The sequence below is a fragment of the Harpia harpyja genome, chromosome 10 (assembly GCF_026419915.1).
Source record: "Harpia harpyja isolate bHarHar1 chromosome 10, bHarHar1 primary haplotype, whole genome shotgun sequence".
In the NCBI taxonomy this organism is placed as follows: domain Eukaryota; kingdom Metazoa; phylum Chordata; class Aves; order Accipitriformes; family Accipitridae; genus Harpia; species Harpia harpyja.
The window spans coordinates 19,940,485-19,960,067 of record NC_068949.1 but is presented as its reverse complement, the minus strand read 5'-3'; the positions used below and the strand labels follow the sequence as shown (position 1 = coordinate 19,960,067).

General features: G+C 36.4%; 1 protein-coding gene across 4 annotated transcripts in view; it reads right to left on the bottom strand.

The window, feature by feature from the left end:
* Window positions 1-1,473: 1,473 nt before the first annotated feature.
* The window catches only part of DLG5 (discs large MAGUK scaffold protein 5), a 114,172-nt gene continuing 96,062 nt past the window's right edge, over window positions 1,474-19,583 (bottom strand). For 2 of the 4 annotated variants that reach the window (XM_052799348.1, XM_052799349.1), the window contains exons 21-34: window positions 19,059-19,227; window positions 15,879-15,956; window positions 15,056-15,218; window positions 13,999-14,132; window positions 13,232-13,396; window positions 12,662-12,845; window positions 11,540-11,688; window positions 11,063-11,233; window positions 9,715-9,911; window positions 8,873-9,016; window positions 8,551-8,678; window positions 7,655-7,764; window positions 5,734-5,843; window positions 1,474-3,335 (exon numbers count right to left, since the gene is read on the bottom strand). In XM_052799348.1, the coding sequence (XP_052655308.1) occupies window positions 3,232-3,335; window positions 5,734-5,843; window positions 7,655-7,764; window positions 8,551-8,678; window positions 8,873-9,016; window positions 9,715-9,911; window positions 11,063-11,233; window positions 11,540-11,688; window positions 12,662-12,845; window positions 13,232-13,396; window positions 13,999-14,132; window positions 15,056-15,218; window positions 15,879-15,956; window positions 19,059-19,227 (2,006 nt within the window). In that variant the 3' untranslated portion in view covers window positions 1,474-3,231. The remainder of the gene's footprint in view (window positions 3,336-5,733; window positions 5,844-7,654; window positions 7,765-8,550; window positions 8,679-8,872; window positions 9,017-9,714; window positions 9,912-11,062; window positions 11,234-11,539; window positions 11,689-12,661; window positions 12,846-13,231; window positions 13,397-13,998; window positions 14,133-15,055; window positions 15,219-15,878; window positions 15,957-19,058; window positions 19,228-19,583) is intronic. The other 2 variants (XM_052799350.1, XM_052799352.1) reach the window with 1 other exon arrangement.

Below are 19,583 nucleotides of genomic sequence, written 5' to 3'. Positions count from 1 at the left end.
ATGGAGGCACAGAATCTTAGAAATAACATGGAACCTTAAACATAGGTCTAGAAAAGCTTTCAAGACTGTACTTCAACCACGAATACATCCATCCGAGATGCATCTCTGAAAGCTGTTCAAGACTGTTTAAGGCAATGTTTGCATTCACTAAAAGGGATTATGATACGGCCTCCAAATTTATCAGATACTGAAAGAGGACCCTTGTCTGAGGTGGAGAGGTTGGCAGCTGTCAGAGTGTAATTCTGGATCTGGCAAACACTTGCCCTGCAATTCAGGTCAATGTGAACAGAATGCAAAGGTTTGAAAGCAAGTAGATGCTTGCCAATGTATTAACAACAGATCATACATGTGGGCTGCAGTACCTTCAGCTGTTTTATGTCAGCTTAGCTATGGAGAAATAAAAAGTTAAAAGATGCTGACTTCTAGCTAACTCCTTACTTGCAGCCATACATGCTGCACGGTGGCTTATGAGCACGAGGGTGAAATTTCCAGACTTTTGTTGTCTAGCTATATTACTTTTAAACTATTTTTAAGAATACCCATAGAACTATACCTTTTATTTAAACACCTAGATGAAGTTACTGGTTTTGGAATGATGGCCAAATCTAGCTCCAGCATGTAGTATTATAAAATAAAATAGTGTATCAGGAAACTCTTGATCTGAGCTAAAGGAATCTTTCTAGTGTTTAACCAAGACTTCAATTCTACTTCCTTGTGATCCAAAGATATGCAAGGTATGGCTGTTACTGACCTGCCAGAACTTGCCTATTCTCATTTTCTTCGTCCTCCATTAGAAGATGGGACCATGGTGGTTCATTTCAAGAAAAGCAGATAAGGTGCAAGTCCTGTCTTATGACTGAAGGCTATTACTAGGTATGCAGATTACAAGAAGACTGACCCATCCACCAATCCGGTTCATGCTGAATTTGACTATTTGGCAGCTGAGAATAAAGCAGTTGATGAAGCAGAAAAGTTAATACACAATAATTACCTTCCCTAAGCTTTCAGATAGCTCAATGAACAGATGAGGCTGGTCTGTATGAAGTGTAAAAACTGAGGCACAAAATTCTGCAATGTGCCTTTAAGCTAATGATTCACGCTTTTGCCTATTAGGTTTTCCCTGGTTTCCAGTGACACTCTCTTGAAAATAACAGTGACAGACTCATTCTCCAGTTAAAGCCTCCATCCAATCAATTGCATTTCCGCTTGAAATCCTTAAGACCACTGGGCCAGAACGTTAAAAATATGTTAACACAAACCAACATCTCGCTTCTTGTGTCCTGCAGTTTTTGAACGTCTTTGGTATTGACGTATGCAAGGCTGGGCAAAAACACAAAACTGAAACTTGTTCCTCTCAAGGTGGGCCCTTGACCCTGTATGTGCCAATTTTAGTCAGAAAATAAAACCTTATATGAGGACTCAACTAAATAGAGTCAAGGAGAACATTAGCTACATGCGCCTTTTACACACAAGTCAAGTTATAGAAATTGACCTTTATTTAGTAATCAGTTTCTTTAACTTTTTTTTTTTATACAAAGTGACATTTTCATTTTAGTACAGAAAATCCATGTCAGAACAGTACCTGTCTGTTTCAGTTGTACCACTGGCGTCTACAGTCTGACCTCAAACTTTAAAAAACAAACAAACAAAAAATGAGATAAACAAAAAATAACTGCTGTCCCTCACCATGAGAAGTACTTTGACTAGTAATTCATCCATACCATTTCCTATTTTTTAATTAATATATATACAGTATTATAGTAGTATGCTATAATACTATATATATATATATATTTTATACGTATTATAGCTCAAAATACTCTCTCTATATAGTATATAACTATATAAATACTATGCAAAGTATTTTGAACTATAAAATAGCATCTGTAACACAGAATTTAAATTTAGGACCAGATCTTTCTTTGAAGAACTGTGCAAGAAGAATCCCTTTTTTTAATTAAAAAAGCTGCAAACAGAAGCAAAACGACAGCCTGTAGTATAAAACTAGAAACCCTACATAATGAAATGCTAGGAACAGTGACCAAGAAGCAGTTCTACTCAAATGATATTTTAAAAACAATTAAAATACAGTACCCAAGAAACATGGCACAAGAGACAGAAGCGACAGGTACAAAACCTGTGTTAGGAACACAGAGTCAGAAGTGCAAAAAACAAAAAGGGAACCGATACAATGGCGTTTGGTACAATAGGTAAATAAGTATTGCAACCAAAACTAAACGATCACTTATTGTTTGACAGTGATAACACTAACAATTTAGTACCTTTCTAAAGGCTTTTAATCAAAGCCCTAAAACTGTGGCTGCTCTTAAATAAAAAACAATCTATGTGAATGCTACACACTGAAGTACAAAGCTTAAGAATTACCCTGCAAAATTGCACCAACATAAGCTTTCCATATTTACAGTATCTAAAAGTGACAGAACACAGCATGCTAGGCCTAGCTTATGACTCTTCCCCACCAGTACTTAATCCAGGCCCAACAACCAAAAATTATTATTTCTCAACACACGTTAAGTTTGGATTGTTCAGATATATTATGACGTTTAAATATTATATTCATGCATAAAACAAGAAATGATATCTTTGACAGACAAGCATTGACAGGATACAAACAGTGGTCTGCCCTGTAGAGGAGTGTACTTCCTTCTGAGCTTACTCCCAAGACGTACCGACTCAATCCCATGTTGTTACCTAGTTGTCAAGTCAACAATGTGCTTAGAAATGGTCAAAATTGCAACTAAGAATCACATTGCGCATAAACCATTCACTCATATTCAGAAATTTCACTCCATTTCGGAGAGTTACCTCATTAAGTGAAAGGACACAGTTAAAAAAAAAACAAAACAAAACAAAGACATTCAAGTAAACAGCAACAACCAAATACTTTGAAAAGGTTTTTGTAAACTTGTCATTCTACAGGGTTTTGCAGCATTGTTAAATTCATTACTCATGGACAAGTACACACAGGTCGCAACCCCTCATGACAACCTGTCACACGTACACGTACGATGTAAGAGACAAGCTCGGCGAAGTGATCTACCCCTTCCCACGTGCCTCGTCGGGTTCTTGTGTGTTCAGTGTTATCATTCCCCTTCATGAAACAGAAATCACTTACGGATATCTTTATATAGACAGAAATGGACAGAGTCCGTTGGATAGAAAGTTAGTTGGTTATTTACATCTGCAAAGTAGTTTCACAGCGAAATAAATCTACAGCGGGCCAGCTGGGATCCACAGGACTTTGTTTTGTTCTTGATCGACAGTTGTCATAATCTGAGTGCAAATGCTTGAAAGGGCTCCTCCCTGGACAATGCCTGGAGAAAAAGAAACACACCCCCACCACAAATGAGACTGGAACAAACAGTTACGACTAATGACAAAGAGCAGTCTTCTGCATTTTTCTGCAAAGTTTTTATCAACAGATCAGAATTAATCTACCCAATTCAATATTTGCCAGCTGCATGACTCTGTTAAAAAAAGAGGAAGAATAAACAGCGCAAAGGGGTCAAGCATTGAATATACAGTTTCTTCTGCTAGCCCTTAAAACAGCCCAGGGAAGTCGCAGAACTGATGGGTATAATCAACTAAGACAACTGTTTTGTTAGAGGCCTCCATGTGCTATTTTCAGAGGCATCAGGTGGCAAAGTTTAAGTCTAAAGATGGTCAGAACCTGCTATAATAAACCTTCTCTGTTCAGCATGTGGTGTTAAGAGTTTTATATTTACATGGTAATATACATAGAGACTATAGCTGTAGCAACTAGGCACTATTTACAAATATTAGAAGTAAATTATGAGGCAGCTCACAGATCCTGGAGCTAAATAAACCAGCAGCGATTGTTTCTCCAATTCTTATTGTCAACTACGTTCAAGGAATAAAAAGGCCAACAGCAAGCAACTCCCTGAAAATCAATTCAAAAGATAAATGAACACCTTGCATTCTACCCTTGCTAAACATAACAGTCATAAAAAGTAAAATGCCAACACTGACACAGGAGAGGAGAATGTATTAGCTTTAAGACTGAAAAAGTTAGGAACTTCATGACTTGAGAAATATGTCAGCAAAGCCTCTGGCCTCAGTTACTGCAAACACTGGAAAAATAGGGGAAGTCTTAAAAGGCTTGAGGTATAATTCCCATTTTTGAAACAAGAGAATTTGATCTCACGTAAAGTATTACTTGACTCTGCAGTATATACTACAGTTAACGATGTCAGGTGAGTTTGCATACAGAACACAGTAACCAACAAGGTCTATGAAAGGTGAAAAACGGCAGTGAGGGAGTGATTCAGATTATACACCGTGCTCACAACTTGGTACAGGAAAGAAAGCCAACTTGAAAGAGTCATTATTCAAAAAATGTACTTCATGAAGTAGTCACAGAGTTCAGGTCTGAGAGAGTGTGTCATATAGCTTCATGAGGAAGCTACCATGTCCAACATGCCTATCTAACGCCTTATTTTATACACAACATTACAATTTCAACAAGCTTAAATGTCAATGCAGTTTGAACACCAATCCTCTCTGACTACCAGCATCTGGAAATGTTGATGACAGCTGGAGTCCGCTCTACTTGGCACTAACAGTGGGAGGCCCTTCCCACAGGGCATGTGAGAAGATACACATAGGACTCTCTTGGACTGAGTACTACTTTCACTATCAGGGTGAAATTAAAACGCAACAGATGACTTAACAAGGAGCAGAAGATAACATGTGGTGATGCAATCTGGCCATGCACATGTCCAGTTCTGTGAAGGCTTAGTATGTACCATTTAAATGAACATTTGTATGGCTATACCAAGTAACTGAACTTGAGAATGTACAGCTTCTCTCAGGATGCACTGAGATAGCTCTATACTAAATACATCCCCCTTCCCTCCCCTGCACTTGGCAGGTATGCCTCAAAATACTTCTGTAAGAAACCCATTGTTCAGGGGATGAAAAGTTGGGTTTTGGCTGGTTTAGTGATGTTGGTTTGGTTTTGGTTTGTTTTTTTTCCAAGTTTTGTTGCCATTCACATCAAGATGGCTAGAATTTTACCCCCACTCTTTTAAACGTATATAGAACCACATGGAAATATACTCTGAAAAAAACAGAGACAGTCTTCAAACACAGTTTTCTTTCTCTGGTAAAAATACAGTATTAACTACAATCCAAGATTTATATAATATACTTTATGATGTTATAAAGGCCTCTGAAGTTGAATTGAATTATTCCAAATTACAATGTATGCTCAATAAACCTTTGACAATTTTTTTCCTTTCTTGAAAGATTTAAAGTATGTCTCACAAATCATTCATTAATTTACACTATAGGTTGTTGTTGTTTTGTTTGATTTTTACAATTACAAACCAACTTATATTCCTTACATGGTATAAAACTGACAACACTGTGTCCAGTTATCTTGGCCATACTTCCAATACTACTGGCTTGCAATAAAACATTTTCAGAATCTCTTTAGGTCATAAGATTCATAACACACTAAACCAAAAACGTGCAAAAGCAAGGGATAGTACTTATATCTTGAGATTTCCTCTCCCGGTAAAACACCACAGCATGAGTTTGCCAAAAGGGAAGGCAGAATGGAAAAAAAAAAAACCAACCCCCAAAAACCCCAAAAAACCCTCTTTGAAGGAACATAGGATCTTTTGAATTACAGAGTAAATGGATTAAATTGCTACTGTGTTCCTAGTGAAATGTTGATTAAATACTAACCTGTAAAGTACTTGCTATATTCTTGTTCTATTTTTTGAGCTGTCTCAAACTGTTCTTTGGAATGTTTTTGTGTAACTTTGTCCCTCAGGAAGATTGGGTCTTTTTGCTCTCTGCAAAAAAAAGAAAGAAAAAAAGAAAAGCCTTGTATAAGAGTAATTTTTTTTTTTTTTTTTAAGGGACTTGAAATGATTACCTCCAGTTGGGTGAATGTGAAAGGCTAATTAATTTGCAAGCATAATCCTGTGCATAGACTGCCATCTACTGTGTTTCAGCAGTATCAGCATAGTCATCGGGATCATTTCAGTGAACAAATTTGTCTGCTATCAGACCAAGACAGTATTCCTTTAAAGTCTCAGAGATTGGGAGGGGGCTGAAGGAGGAAGAATATAATTTTTTCCAGTTCATGTGAATCAGACCATCATCTCATATACACTCCAGTACTCCCTACACAAAGCTGGGCTCAAGTATCACTCTTTTAAGGGCTTGAAGTATCAAGCATTGAGCAAATAAAATATTTTATGTTTCTATGTCATCTTATATATGACACATTTTTGAGATGACTTTTTCTGTTATACAAGCTGTTGGAAATAAAATAAGAAAAACATATAGAGAAATACAAATGGTAAGAAAAATATATTTTAATTCCAATCAAGGCTTGTAACACTCTCCTCCCAATCCAACCTGGGGGCCCCAGTAGGGGATTCTGTTTAAAAGAAAGCAGAATTTATAATCAGCTAGTAAGGTTATATAGATAGGTACTGAAACAATATAAGCATAGCTTCTTATAGCAGTGAGAAAAGAAGCACAATTTTATTTTATAAATAAAAAAAAAAATCACTCCTAAACTAACCTATCCCTGCTATGTAGCATTTCAGAGAATGCCAATAGAACCTGTGCTATATCACAAAGGCTGTTTGGAAAAACCTTTGGTGCTCATAACAGGCAGAGACAATGTGCCACTGCATCTTATTTTGATGACTGCTAGAAATCCTTGCTTGTCTAACTTCAATTGCTCTCTGTCACTTTCCAAAAAAAGGAAATAGCTGTAACAGTCACCATTCCATTTCCAAAGGGGCTCAAGACATGACAGTTCCATTTTCATTCAAGTGCACGATCCTACAGTGGTAATGAAACACACCACATTGCTTTATGTCTTCCTTCTACTTGAAAGTGGTGATACTTATCTTCTTTATTAAACAGATAGTCAGCACATTTACCTACAGATCAAGAATATAAGAAGCCCTCGACTTTCAAAATGAAGATAGCACAAGTATAAGATCTCTCAAAAAAATGTTTCTTAATACTTATGTTAGGAGATTATGTCACTTCTTGTCAAATCAACCTATTAAAATGTGCGAAGGCTTACTCAAGCATAAGGGGAGGGACTGGGCTTTGTAACTCCCGTGTTCTGTTCCTGGCTATATTTGAGCAGGAAATTCCCAACTGCTGAAATAGCACAGCCCGAGAAGACCATAGTATATACACTCCATGGCAAAAGGGGACTTCCCTTGCTGTTTTCACTGGTGAATGAAGGTGGGAAAGTTGAGGTTACAAATCAGTTGGCCCTGCATCCACACACTTGGCCCAGACAAGATGTTGAAGAATAGCTGTTTGTCACAGTCACCACTTAATCCTCAATGGATCTCACCCATATCTGTCTTACGGTTTAATACACAAGTGAGCAGGAAAGATCCAAGTGCCTCCTGGAGTACATACAGTTTAGTCGATATTGTTTGATTTCTTTGAAAGATTCATTTAATTGCCATGCAACAAAATGAAGTTAAGACCATTTACCTCACAGCGGTTTAATTTCCACATTTTAAAGAGATTTAAGATGACTAAGATGAAAGAAACAATAAAGGTAACAAGCTTATTTTAAGCTAAAATAAACATCCCTGAACTATACCCCTCACAGACTTACTTGATTTGTTTAGCATTTTTGTAGCGAATAAAAATTACAATAGGGTAGATATGAACACTGTGGAGCCGTTCGATGGCATGAGGAGCGATGTCAAGCAGACAATGACAATCCTAAGATCAAATGTAAATGCAAAACACTCATTCAGTTAAAGAGCACAAGCACACATGCAAATCCCCCATCTTTTCCCCTACTTAAATCATAGCAACCCAACAGAATTTCACTACACATTTAGCATTTTGGGACTACTGAGCAATTTGTACCCAAAGGGTTTATAACAAAAGACAGAAGATGAAAAACTGCAAGAAATTCCATTCATAGTACCAAAAACATGCATTGATAGAAATAAAAATACTTAAAGAACTAATGAAATGAAAACTCAGATTGAAATATATACAATACATTTTTTCCAAATTTAAATATTCATTTTCTCTTTCAGAAGTCATAAACAAATACAAGCATTAAAGTAGTAAGACTTTCTGCATTGTTTGACAGAAAACTATAAGCATGTACAGATTTTAATTAACATCTGTCTCCAGGACAACTATGATATTTATGTTCTATATGACTGCATTAAATGGAATAGTTAAAAAACCTAAATCCTCGTTTGAGGGGGTAGGGGTTGGAATCTATGGAATCTAAGAAAATAATTTCTAACTTTAATAATACTGTAAAAGAATATGGACATTCCTAGTTTCTACAAAGGTAAGCTTGCATGAAACAACCTTTAAACAGTTACATGCCAAAGCAAGGTAACTTTTATTTTACTCAGCGGCCTGGGGAACAATTCTCTGAATACCTTAAAGGAAAACAACACTAACATAATTTGCATCCCCCCAACATAGTATGACCATATATTGCAAATTGTACAAAGAACTACAGCATTAAAAGTGACTCACCTTTTCTGTTATCTCTTTTATTGAAGCTACAGTTGTCACATCAAAATGTCCACTCCTCCGTTTATAATCAATAAACAGACAATCCTTCACACCCCGCTCAATGGCTTGTTGGGAAGCTTTCATAACCTCTGTTTCATAGAACCAGAAGAGATCCACTTTCATTACCATTCCTTAGGCACAGAACAAGGCTAATGAAATAATGTTTGCAAATTCAGATTCTTGGGGTTTTTTCCCATGTTTGTGCTACCATTTAATTCACTTATATAAATGTTACTATCATGTATTCTAAGCAAGAATAAATTGGTTATATTTGCATACTTACCAAGAGGACATCTGCAAAATTTTCCAGGGGATTCTTTGACCAACATGTCTTTCACAGCATCAAGTAAAGGTCCTAGAATAAGGACAGGCCTAGGAGAGGTACAGTCCACCTTCTGTACACGCTGGTATGCCAGACTTGCAGAATCTACACACAGAGAAGATTTACTTATAAAAGTATAAATTATTTTCCTAGCTTTCCTCAGATAAGCAGTAATTATGAAAACAACTCCCTTGCATGGGATAAGGGCCTTGAGAAATACAACAAATACTCACTAGCCGTTATTGCGATTTTCTCCACTTTACAGCTTAAAACAGACGTTTTTCTAATTCAACCTGGTGATTCTTCCTCCTAGCCCCACCAAACTTTAAAACCAATCATTCCTATTTTATCCTCTCTAGTTTGGTTTGTTGTACTCTTCCGCGGAAGCAAGCATCGTAACCAACATGATTTTTGTAGAGGAGTGAAAAAATGGAAGTGAAGAGTTTTGAGTGGTGCCCAGGATTTCTGTCTAGACTAAGCAACTTGGACAGAAATTAAATAGTTGAAAGGAAGATCAAAACCATGCAACAAAAAGCAATCTCCCTCTGCAAATGAAAATTAAAGCTAATAGATCTAGTAATAAACTACCAAAAAAAAAATTACTTTGAAACACGCTGGCTTGTTATTTAATACAAAAAAAAATTTGTTATTAAAAGTAATGTACCTGATGGGACATATGATCACCATTTATATTCAGACCAACCAGAAAGCAACATTATTCTTTGTATCACGCTGCAGCTGTATAAAAATGAAAGAGAAGGAAAGGCAACCCCCTCCCAAGTGTAACTAACAAAGGTACTTGCCATCCAAGAAAGGAATTGAGTCTGTACTGATTGTATCAAGAGCCAGTAAATCCTTTCCATCTTTGGAACCACTTCGCTTGTGTTTATGCTTTCTTCTGAAGAATGACCTCCGTGCTGCTGCTGACAATGTCTTAGATGAGCTGTTTTCATCTTTAGCCTCAGACATGCTATGTCTCCTGTAGAATTCTTGATCCATCCTATAATGAAAGAGACTAAATGGTTGGTATTTAAACTTATCTTTCTAAATTTTTTCTACAAACAGTATCACCACTGCTTCTGGAACATACTGGAAATGCTCGTCTCAAGCCTTAGGCCAAGTATCTTCATCACAGAAAATTAATCAGAAACAAACGTTAACATAAATCAAATAATAAGCCTCTGAAAACCTCACACACTACCATAATTTCCTCGGGATTCTTGTAATGTAAACAGCAGCATGGCACAGAGGGTGACCACTCCGACAGGCAGGGCAAAATTCTCCAAGGCAGAAGCAGCAGTATGCACCTACTTGCCAGTAAAGGCAGCCTTGCACAGAAATGGAGATCCCATTCTTTCTATGAAGCTGCATGTTATATTCATCCTTACAAATAACTTACTAGCAATCCAAAATAACAGTTTTATTTTATGCAGTTTTATTTTATATGAGCACAAATATTTTGGCCACATAATACATGTAAAATGTAGTTGGTTTTACTATTCATCTTCCAGTAACAAGCCTAGCAATGATGTGTATGGGTCTGCATGTATATATTGTACTTCCACACATTCCACATAGTACCATTGTTCCACTGTCAGGATGAATTTTGAGTTATGACATGGAGAGAAGACTATTAGAAGAAAAGGAAACCAGGAAACCAGTAATCTTAAAATGAAAAAAAAAAATTTAATCACTGAGTGATAAGTTATGTGATTTCAGTAACAATGTAAAAATTTAGTTTCTGCATGCTCAACTACCACTTATGAGACTGCAGTGGGTACACTGTCTTACAATAATGTTGCTATCCACAGATAACTAAAAACACTGATGCTTCCCAAGAACAACTGTGATGACCTTGGATTCAAGGATATTTTTGCTGTGGATACTCTCACTTTTGTTATTGTATTATCTATTACAACACTGGTGTATGTATCATTTCCATTTCTAGTTTACTATTTAGTAGCATTAAAAACAACTTGATAGAGCAGTATATTTAATTCAATATTATTAAAATATGCCATCCCTAAAATGACATGTCTAAGAATTAGTATATCCCAGAAAAAACAGAAGCAAACAAGTCTTTTATACCACATCTCACTCATCAGACTTTTAAAGACTATAAGATAAAATACTATAACTGAGGTCACTCACATATATTTACTTGGAATCTGTCCTCTTTCCAGCTTCTGAGCATTCTCATCTAGCTGCCAAGCCATCCAGCAACCAAAGTTTCCCTGTGGTAGAGTGTCATCAACATACAAAATGTCATCCTTCTTAAAGCTTAAATCCTGTTCTACCTCTGCCAGACGGTCATAAAGTGCTCTGGAAAGGAAGACATAAACAGGCTCTGCAACTGATCTCCACCAACTCAAGGGAAGAACACGCATACTTATTTTGAAAAAAGTTAACAGATTAGTGGCACACTCTACGTTTCAAGAGCACACAAGTTTATAGCAAAACATGCAGGCTTACTATGCTACAGATTGCGTACTCACTGTCAGAGACTAGCTGAGATAAATTAGGAAACTTTGAGTTTAAAAAACGTGGCAAAGCTGATACTATCTCTCTCATGATGGTCAGCGCATTATCCTAACAGTCATGCCGTCATCACCAGTCGCGCTCAAATACCTGATGTAGAATCCATCTCCAGGAAGTTCTTTTATCTTATTAAACTCTTCTATTCTGTACTGGGTCTTTATTTTGATGTTTTCTCCAGGCTTCAACATTTCAAGATAAGCTTCCTCAGCTGTTTTATTTCGCATATCAATGGAACCGTACTGCAAAACACAAAACACAGAAACCCTTAGGTGTGAAATTGTATCTTAACAGGTAACAGAATTAGGTGAGCTTGAAAAACATGCAAAATGAGTTTGGTTTTCCCACTAGCAGGCTCTATACACAAGTAAATCTTGCCACTTGACCCTAGTACACTTTGCACCTTAAGATGTCTAGCAGGAGATTGAGTCATGGGGATGAAAAACAAAATACCCAAGTGATCTGAGCAGACATGCACTGTGAGAGAGAGTCTGCACTTCTTTAAATAGTTTTCAAAGTGTAAGCTGAGAATCATAAAATTCACACTGGAAAGAATTTAATATTTTTAGGGAAAGCAAGTGGTCTGAGAGAAGTCAGAAACACAATTAGAAAGCAAAATCTCCATCTGGATACTAGAAGCACAATGGGAGAGTCTCAGTGCTGAGACAGCATCAACACTCAGTTGTACCTGAAAAGCTCATGAACACACGTGTTTATCATCTTAACAGTCCTGCCAAGTAGATAAATATTCTTGTTTCAGGTATAGAAAGCAGAGTCAAAGATATATTGCACAGCCTTCTCTAAACTCTCATTAGAATTTCATAGTGATAAGATCAATATTTTTCTCTGTTTTGCAGTATCTTTCATATCCTTGCCTTTCTCCTATGTACAGCAATTGGATTCAAGGCTTCCTATTTACATGAAGAGAGCAGGTGTTCATAAGTCCAAGTGGACATAGAGTAGTCCTTCAAACTTGTGGGCAACTTGTGTTCTCAACAGTGGTAGTTCTCCAGGTCCACATCATCCAGCCCTTCGTGTGTTGCAGCCAGAATGAAGGTTACGTGTTCTCACCATTGTTATCCAGGTTTTGTGGCAGGAACTCAAGGTTCACAGAGCATCTCCCATTGCGAGACAGCACAATTCTTTGTACAACTCCCTCTTTATACTGTTCTAGACATTTTGTCAGTACGCTGCACACTTTTCTTAATAGCTTACCTCAAGTATCATGTCACCCAAGACTAGTCCATCAGATCCTTTTGCTGGGCTATCATCATCTACATCTGAGACAAATATTCCATACAGGTTTCCACCACATATCTGGATCCCAAGATCCACTTGGGATTTTTTAACAACAACAGTTCTAGGTTCAGGGGTCCTTTTGTTTGTGTCCACAGGGCCTCTTTTGACAGGGAGAAAAAAACATATGTATTTAAATTTAAAAACCTGCATTACATACAATCAACTAGCCATGTGAAGAATATATATTTACATAATTATTATTCAAAATAGGTCACCTACAGATACAGTCTTGTAAGACAAACATCATGTTCCTTGCAGACCTTCTTAATTAAACCAATCTTGTAGTAAATTTTCTTCACTCCTTGCAGACCCTGTCTTTCAAAACCAGTCTGAAAACATGTACCTTTATCCTGGGATCCACTTAACTTGTCTGCTGACGTATTTCAACCAGACACAGCATTCACAGAAGTACACTTTGTTTTTTAATACCCTTCACATCCACGCTGACCATTTTTTTTTCCTTAAGGCAAAAATTTTACTCTCTACCTTAAGGAATTCCGGGGACTTGTAGTTGGCGTGGTTTGTTTGGATGGGGGTGTCATTGTTCCTTCATCCTGTTCACTCACAGTATCAATTACGGAATGATTGTCAGGCGTTGCAGCTCCACTGCCTTGAGGGGTGGAATGATTACTCACAGGTTCTAGGCGAGAACTGAGAGAGAGGAAAAAAAAAAAAAAAAAAAAAAAAAAAGAACAAAGACTGGGGGATTAGTGTTTCACCAACGCCAAATATTTCACAGGAAGACAAAGTTTTTAATTTGGCCGTAAATCAAGGATAAAGTAAGGAAAAAACCCCCAAACAGCATGCCAAATAACATATGTTCACCATAAGTCTAAAAGAAAGATAAAGCCCAGTTTTGAAGTGTGATCGTGCATCAAAATGGGATGGATAATTTCACTAATAATTTCACTTCTCTAATTAGTTTTTGGAAACTCCAACTGTAAAAAAAAAATTAAAGTTGATTTGAAGTACTAGAATCTCATAATCCTAGGAAGAAGCCATCTTTGGTTTTAGTTTAATGTATCTAAGGATTTATGCCCAAATAAGAAAGAAAATATAGTAGATGCATCAAGCATTTTTCTTTTCTTTTTGACAAGCACGTATTCACACATTACTTTTCTAAGCAATCACACTTCTTACCAGCACAAATGTGCTGATGTTTGCAAACACATTACCTGTAGAGAAGTTACCTATTAGCTAAATAACTGCATGGACCAGAGACCATAGTTTTTTCAAAGTCTAGCCAGCCTTACCTTGATCGTGAATGATTGCCAAGCTGATACATATGTGGGTTATACTGAGCCAGAATAGTAATGGTGTCGCATTGTTGTCCAATGATTAGTCGAGCCTGTTGCTCTGTAGCATTTCTCAAATTTATTCCATTAAACTATGGGAAAGATGCACAAACGAGGATGTCAAGTTTTCAGATGGAAACTAGCAAAATCATTCTTTCAGTCTCCTAATTAGTTTAATGTCTACATGCTAACTTATTTCCACTGGGGTAAGAGGATGGAAATGCTGCTATATAATGATTCCTAGGGTTTACTCCTTGGAAAGAATCACTGTAATTTTAAAACATTTGGTAACATGACCATTAGTTCAAAATTTTTTTTACTATTGAAAGACATACGTATTCTGAGCTGTGTTATGATTTGATATCCCTGATTAAATACAAGTTGGTTCAGATCACCAATCTGAATAAATTCAGGATTTAAAGATAAATTCAGATCCATGATCCATTCCGGTCCATTGTAGTGTCATCCATACATTGTGCAACAGAAGATGCTTTAACATACACAAGCATGAACAGATCTAACATTTACAAAGCAGTTCTGTACTTTACAAAATGCTCCTCCACATATTTGTCTAATAGTGTAGGCAAAAACATGACTGTAGCTAATCTAAAGCCTACCTGAGTATTTTTTAAACCAGGTATCAGGCAAGGATATGGCACAGCAACAGCAGCATGAAACTCGGTACAAGCCAGCTGCTTGAGTATTTACTCACCTTGTCAGGCAGAGTATGGTGTCGGGACTATATTGTTTTAAGTACCGAAACTAGCTAGCTCAAAATGTAATTATATCTATATAAGATGCAATGCAGATCTACCATCAAAAGACGTTATTTTATGATAAAGCCTGACAAAAAGTCACAACAATCATAATTACCGGAACAGTACAATACAGAGTACCCTTTGCTACCTTTCACAGCAAACAAGCTTTCACAAGATACTCTTTTGGGGAAGGCAGTTATGGCTGGAGTCATTTGAACTGATTCATTAAGCCATAGAAATAATAAGTAAACAATTACCTCTAGTAACTGATCACCATACTCAAGGCCAGCTTGATGGGCAATGCTCCCACCTGTTACTTTAGAGACAAATATTCCACCATTTTCTCCGCTCACAATGGAAATCCCTAGTGGCTCAGAACCCTTCTGCACTTTAACATGACGTGGCTCTTCCATGTAGGGCCTTTTAGAGGAGATAGTTAAAACTGATTTGGACAAAACTGCACTTGAACCATCACAATGTCAAAGTTACATGCAATACTTTATGTCTGTCTGAACTGTAATAATAAAATAGGTTTAAACAGTTACTTTAAAAAAAATTTACTGTCAACTGTCTTAAATGCATTCCTTTAACACCATGCAACATACAGTGGCAGAAGTAAATGTATACCAGTTACATGACTGCTCTAAAACATTATGGTAAACATGAATTATAAATAGGATGGTGGTGAAGTTGGAAGGAAAGAAGCTTCCAGATGCATATTATATAAAAGTAATTGAACCACTGTATATAACATGTAATTTACAAAACATATTCCGGAAAGGTATGTTACAAATATAAATGCTGGGAGCCTTTATTGCCAGTAAAGATAAACATCATAAATAATAAGGTGGTAAACCAAAGGACAACAATGCACAAATATCAGATTTCATATTTGTATGCAGGGAAACATAAATTAGCAATGAAAATTAAGCAGTTGCAAACTCAAGCCATTAGGACAGCAGTTTGCATGGTAGCATTACAATTACCATGCAAATTCTCCTCAGAGCAATTATCCAAACATGTAAAATAGCACAAAGTGCGCAATACTGCTCAAGAAGGACAACCTTATATCAGGCCAACCTCAAACTCCTTAGTGATGAGAACCTAGGCCTAGGAGCCACAGGGATTCTCAGAAAAGACCTATTACGGAACAGATATCTGAAAGACGTAGAAGATTTGAGAAGAAAAGAACACTTAGAAAAAGACACACAGTAGTACTAAGTAGTATAACAAGAGAACGGCTTATACAAAAGAAAACCCGGATACATTCCCCTTTCCTCCCCCCACAGTTAGGATGTATCCAGCTGTACAAACAGGGCTGGTCCCTTCATGGTGTGGATAAACAAACAGTAGCCTCCTAAAAAGTGCTGGTTCATATTACTATGAACTTATTAGTATCTAACACAGCAAAAGGCATCACCAGACATAACAGCTGAGCTTGTTCTGAATGAAACAGCTTGGGTACCAGGTGTGGTGTATTTTTTATTGTAATAGCTTTATACTATATTTGACTGCATTAGAGTGTTTTCTTTCCTAACACTTCATTTTATCATACAGGCATTCTCTAAATTGTGCCAACTGCTTAAACGATTTTAATTGTGCTGTTCAGAGACAAGATGAGTTAACTGGACTTCACTCACTGCTACTAATGTGAGCCAGGCTTAGAAAAGGTATTTTTGGAAAGAGTAGGACTCAGGGTTGGGGGCAGAGGGAAGAGGACATCGTAAGTTATGCTTATTGCCACAGCCTCGGAAGGTAACTATTCGGTAGCCTTCTGCAGCAGGGGCATAATAGCTTGCCAGCTTATTAATGCATAAAAGATAAAAACTGGCTGCTGATATGAATGCAACTCTGGAACCCAGTAATCTTATAACATCAACATCACTCAGAGCTTGTCTATCAATGTAATGAAGATAAGGTAGGTTTACTACCAGCGAACTTAAACTGAAGCCCACATTTTTTGTATGTAGCATATCTTAACTAAACTGTGCTAACTCCCAGAAAACTGCAATTCATGAACTTTTTTTTTAATTCATTATGAGCGTGTAAACCATGTTGTTATATGAAGCTTCTCAGTACCACAAGATTTATCAAGACACACTAAGTCATTAAAAACTAAAATTACATCTTTCTGAACTTTATTTATTGTACCTTTCTGCTTTTCCATCTACCACATGCATTTTTAAATTTGTTTTGTTTCTTTGTTTTGGATTGGAATAAGAAAGAATCAAACCCATATAAAATTACACAGGATCATATCTTAGAATTCTAGTAAATACAAAATGAAAGATAACTAGTAATGCATGTAGTAGAGAATCAATAATAAAGTGAAACAGAATAACATTAAAAGGTGTCTTACTTGGTAAGCAGTGTTATTAAAATCAAGTGAAGCGCACTCTTCTATAACATTCAGACTGCCTGCCACTAAAGACTGATTAGAAAAAAGTCTTAATTGATCAGATCTTTTAATTTTCATTTAAATTAAAATCAACAGAACAAACAGAAACATTGATTTTTGTTTTCATCTGTATTATTATTTTTTTTATCTGTGGAAAGGCCAAGTGAGTTACTTGTATTTTGTGGGGAACAGAAAGAATTATAAGTCCAAATAACCATTTAAAATGCTATCTAGGCATCTTAAAACATTTTCTTGAGATATACTTAACTTAGCTACTTTCCTAAATTAAGAACTGTTTGTGTGTTAGTTTTTTGTTTTGCTTTTAAAAAAATAAAAACAAAACTTAGCATTACATTCTTTTTAGAAAGTCAATTTAGACTACGATTTATATATATATGCACAGCAAGAGCAAAGGGGATGGAACCTGACTGTACTTCAATCATCTGAACAACATTAACAGAAATTCTTATTTCCCTAAGATCAGAACATTTATCTTGGGCTCAGAGATACAAAGTTATAGGGGTATCGAAAACCTAGCTTTTTCAGCTGAACATTATACATCATTAGTCATGTGAAAGAGAAAAGAAATTCTGACTTTGAATTTGCAAGTGACAATTAAGAGGAACATTTATATGAGAACACAAATTGAGTACACATAGTACAAAAGTCACACTGAAGTAAGGAAGAATGAAAATTCACAAAAACCTCTTTCGATTCCCTTTCAAAGTAACACTGTCCTTTGTACACAATATACATTCTAGATTTACTACAATAACTTAGTTACCGATTCTTTAAACAAGACAAAAGTTTCATATAACATTTTATGAATGACTATTACTACCAGAAAACTTAGAATACAGAATATCCTTATTACTTTATCATTCACATTTTTTATGGTCAATCCTTTTACATAAATCAAGCAACACAAAGGGGTCTTGAAGTCCACATAAATGTAATCTATTCCAACACATCATAGCTCCTTTACACTGCCAGAACGGCATTCGGCTGCCTTACTGTAAATAAAAGCCTGATTCAGATTTGTGTCTTACTATTCAATGCTTTGAATTCATGCAAACTTTTTCATATATTCAGTCTAGCTAGATCATGATAAAATGAAATCAGATGTCCAAGACTGATACCATAAGCAACATATCTTGAAAATATTCATCATGAGATATAGAAAGCTGTTAGAACAAAAAGCTCATGTTTTTAGGAAAGCTATCATATCAGGTTCAAATTCTGCAAGTAGCTACACATATACTTAATGTTATTGCTAGCAGCTGTCCAGGTACAGCCAAAGGGATCAGTCACAGTAGTAAAATTGCATCTGTACATATGGATACATTCTTGCACAGTTATGCCCCCAATTTTTCACATTATCTGGCTAAACTGAATCAAGGCACAGTGGTTAGAACACATATTCTACAACGCTAAGGCACCTGATATTTAGCTATCAGATGTTACTAGGTCTTCATTTTATTTAGTTTTCCGGAGTACAGAACAAGCCTATCGCAAACAAGCATCTGAGGCAGTTCAGCTGAAAGGGTGTATTCCAATTTAGAGCGCTCTTATTTGGTGTGGCCATTAATCTAACACAGAAGAAATAAAACACTTACGAAATTCCTTAATTTCCTAAACTCAAGAACCTACTCTTCAGTTTTGCAGGAAAACATCCACACAAAGATCTCTTACATACTTTGTAAAGAAAATAAAAACATCGAGTAACAGGACCCGAGATGCACCTCTGCGCCTACATCTTTGTCATTTAAATTAAATGTTCACATTCCTTCAGCCCAATAAACAAATGTACAAAATTTCCTCAGACATATTTGTATTAAAAACAAATAAAATGGAGACCTTACCTATCTTTTCTACGTTCTCCAATAGATACTGGGCTAATGGAAATCCTAGGTAATGTAGAAAGGGAGTTCTGAGACTGGCTGCTGGCAAAGGAAGATGTTTCCAAGTTAAGAGGTGACTGTGGAGGAGTTATCAAGCTGGGACTGCTACATTCAGAGTGTGACAAGGAGCCTATGGAAAAATCAATAGCTGAGTTTTAGTATCCTGCATCGGTCATAGTTTGGAGATCTACACAGACATAGTGAAAGACACCATACACATCTGAGACAAGAAAGAGGACCGCCTGTTCACTAGCACTCTATCAACCATGTAAGGAGCTTAGGGAGACCAGGTAACTAGTTTCAGACAGTGCAAACTTACTGTCCTTAATGACTATATGTCAAATCTGTCCTTGGTAAGTGTGCCTACAACTACTGCCGTTCTCAACAAGGAGAGAATGTTACAGACAAGCTACACCATATACATGTCTGAAAACACTTAGCAATGCAAAGTTTAAGAAAAATAATAAAAAACAGGAGAGAAGAAAA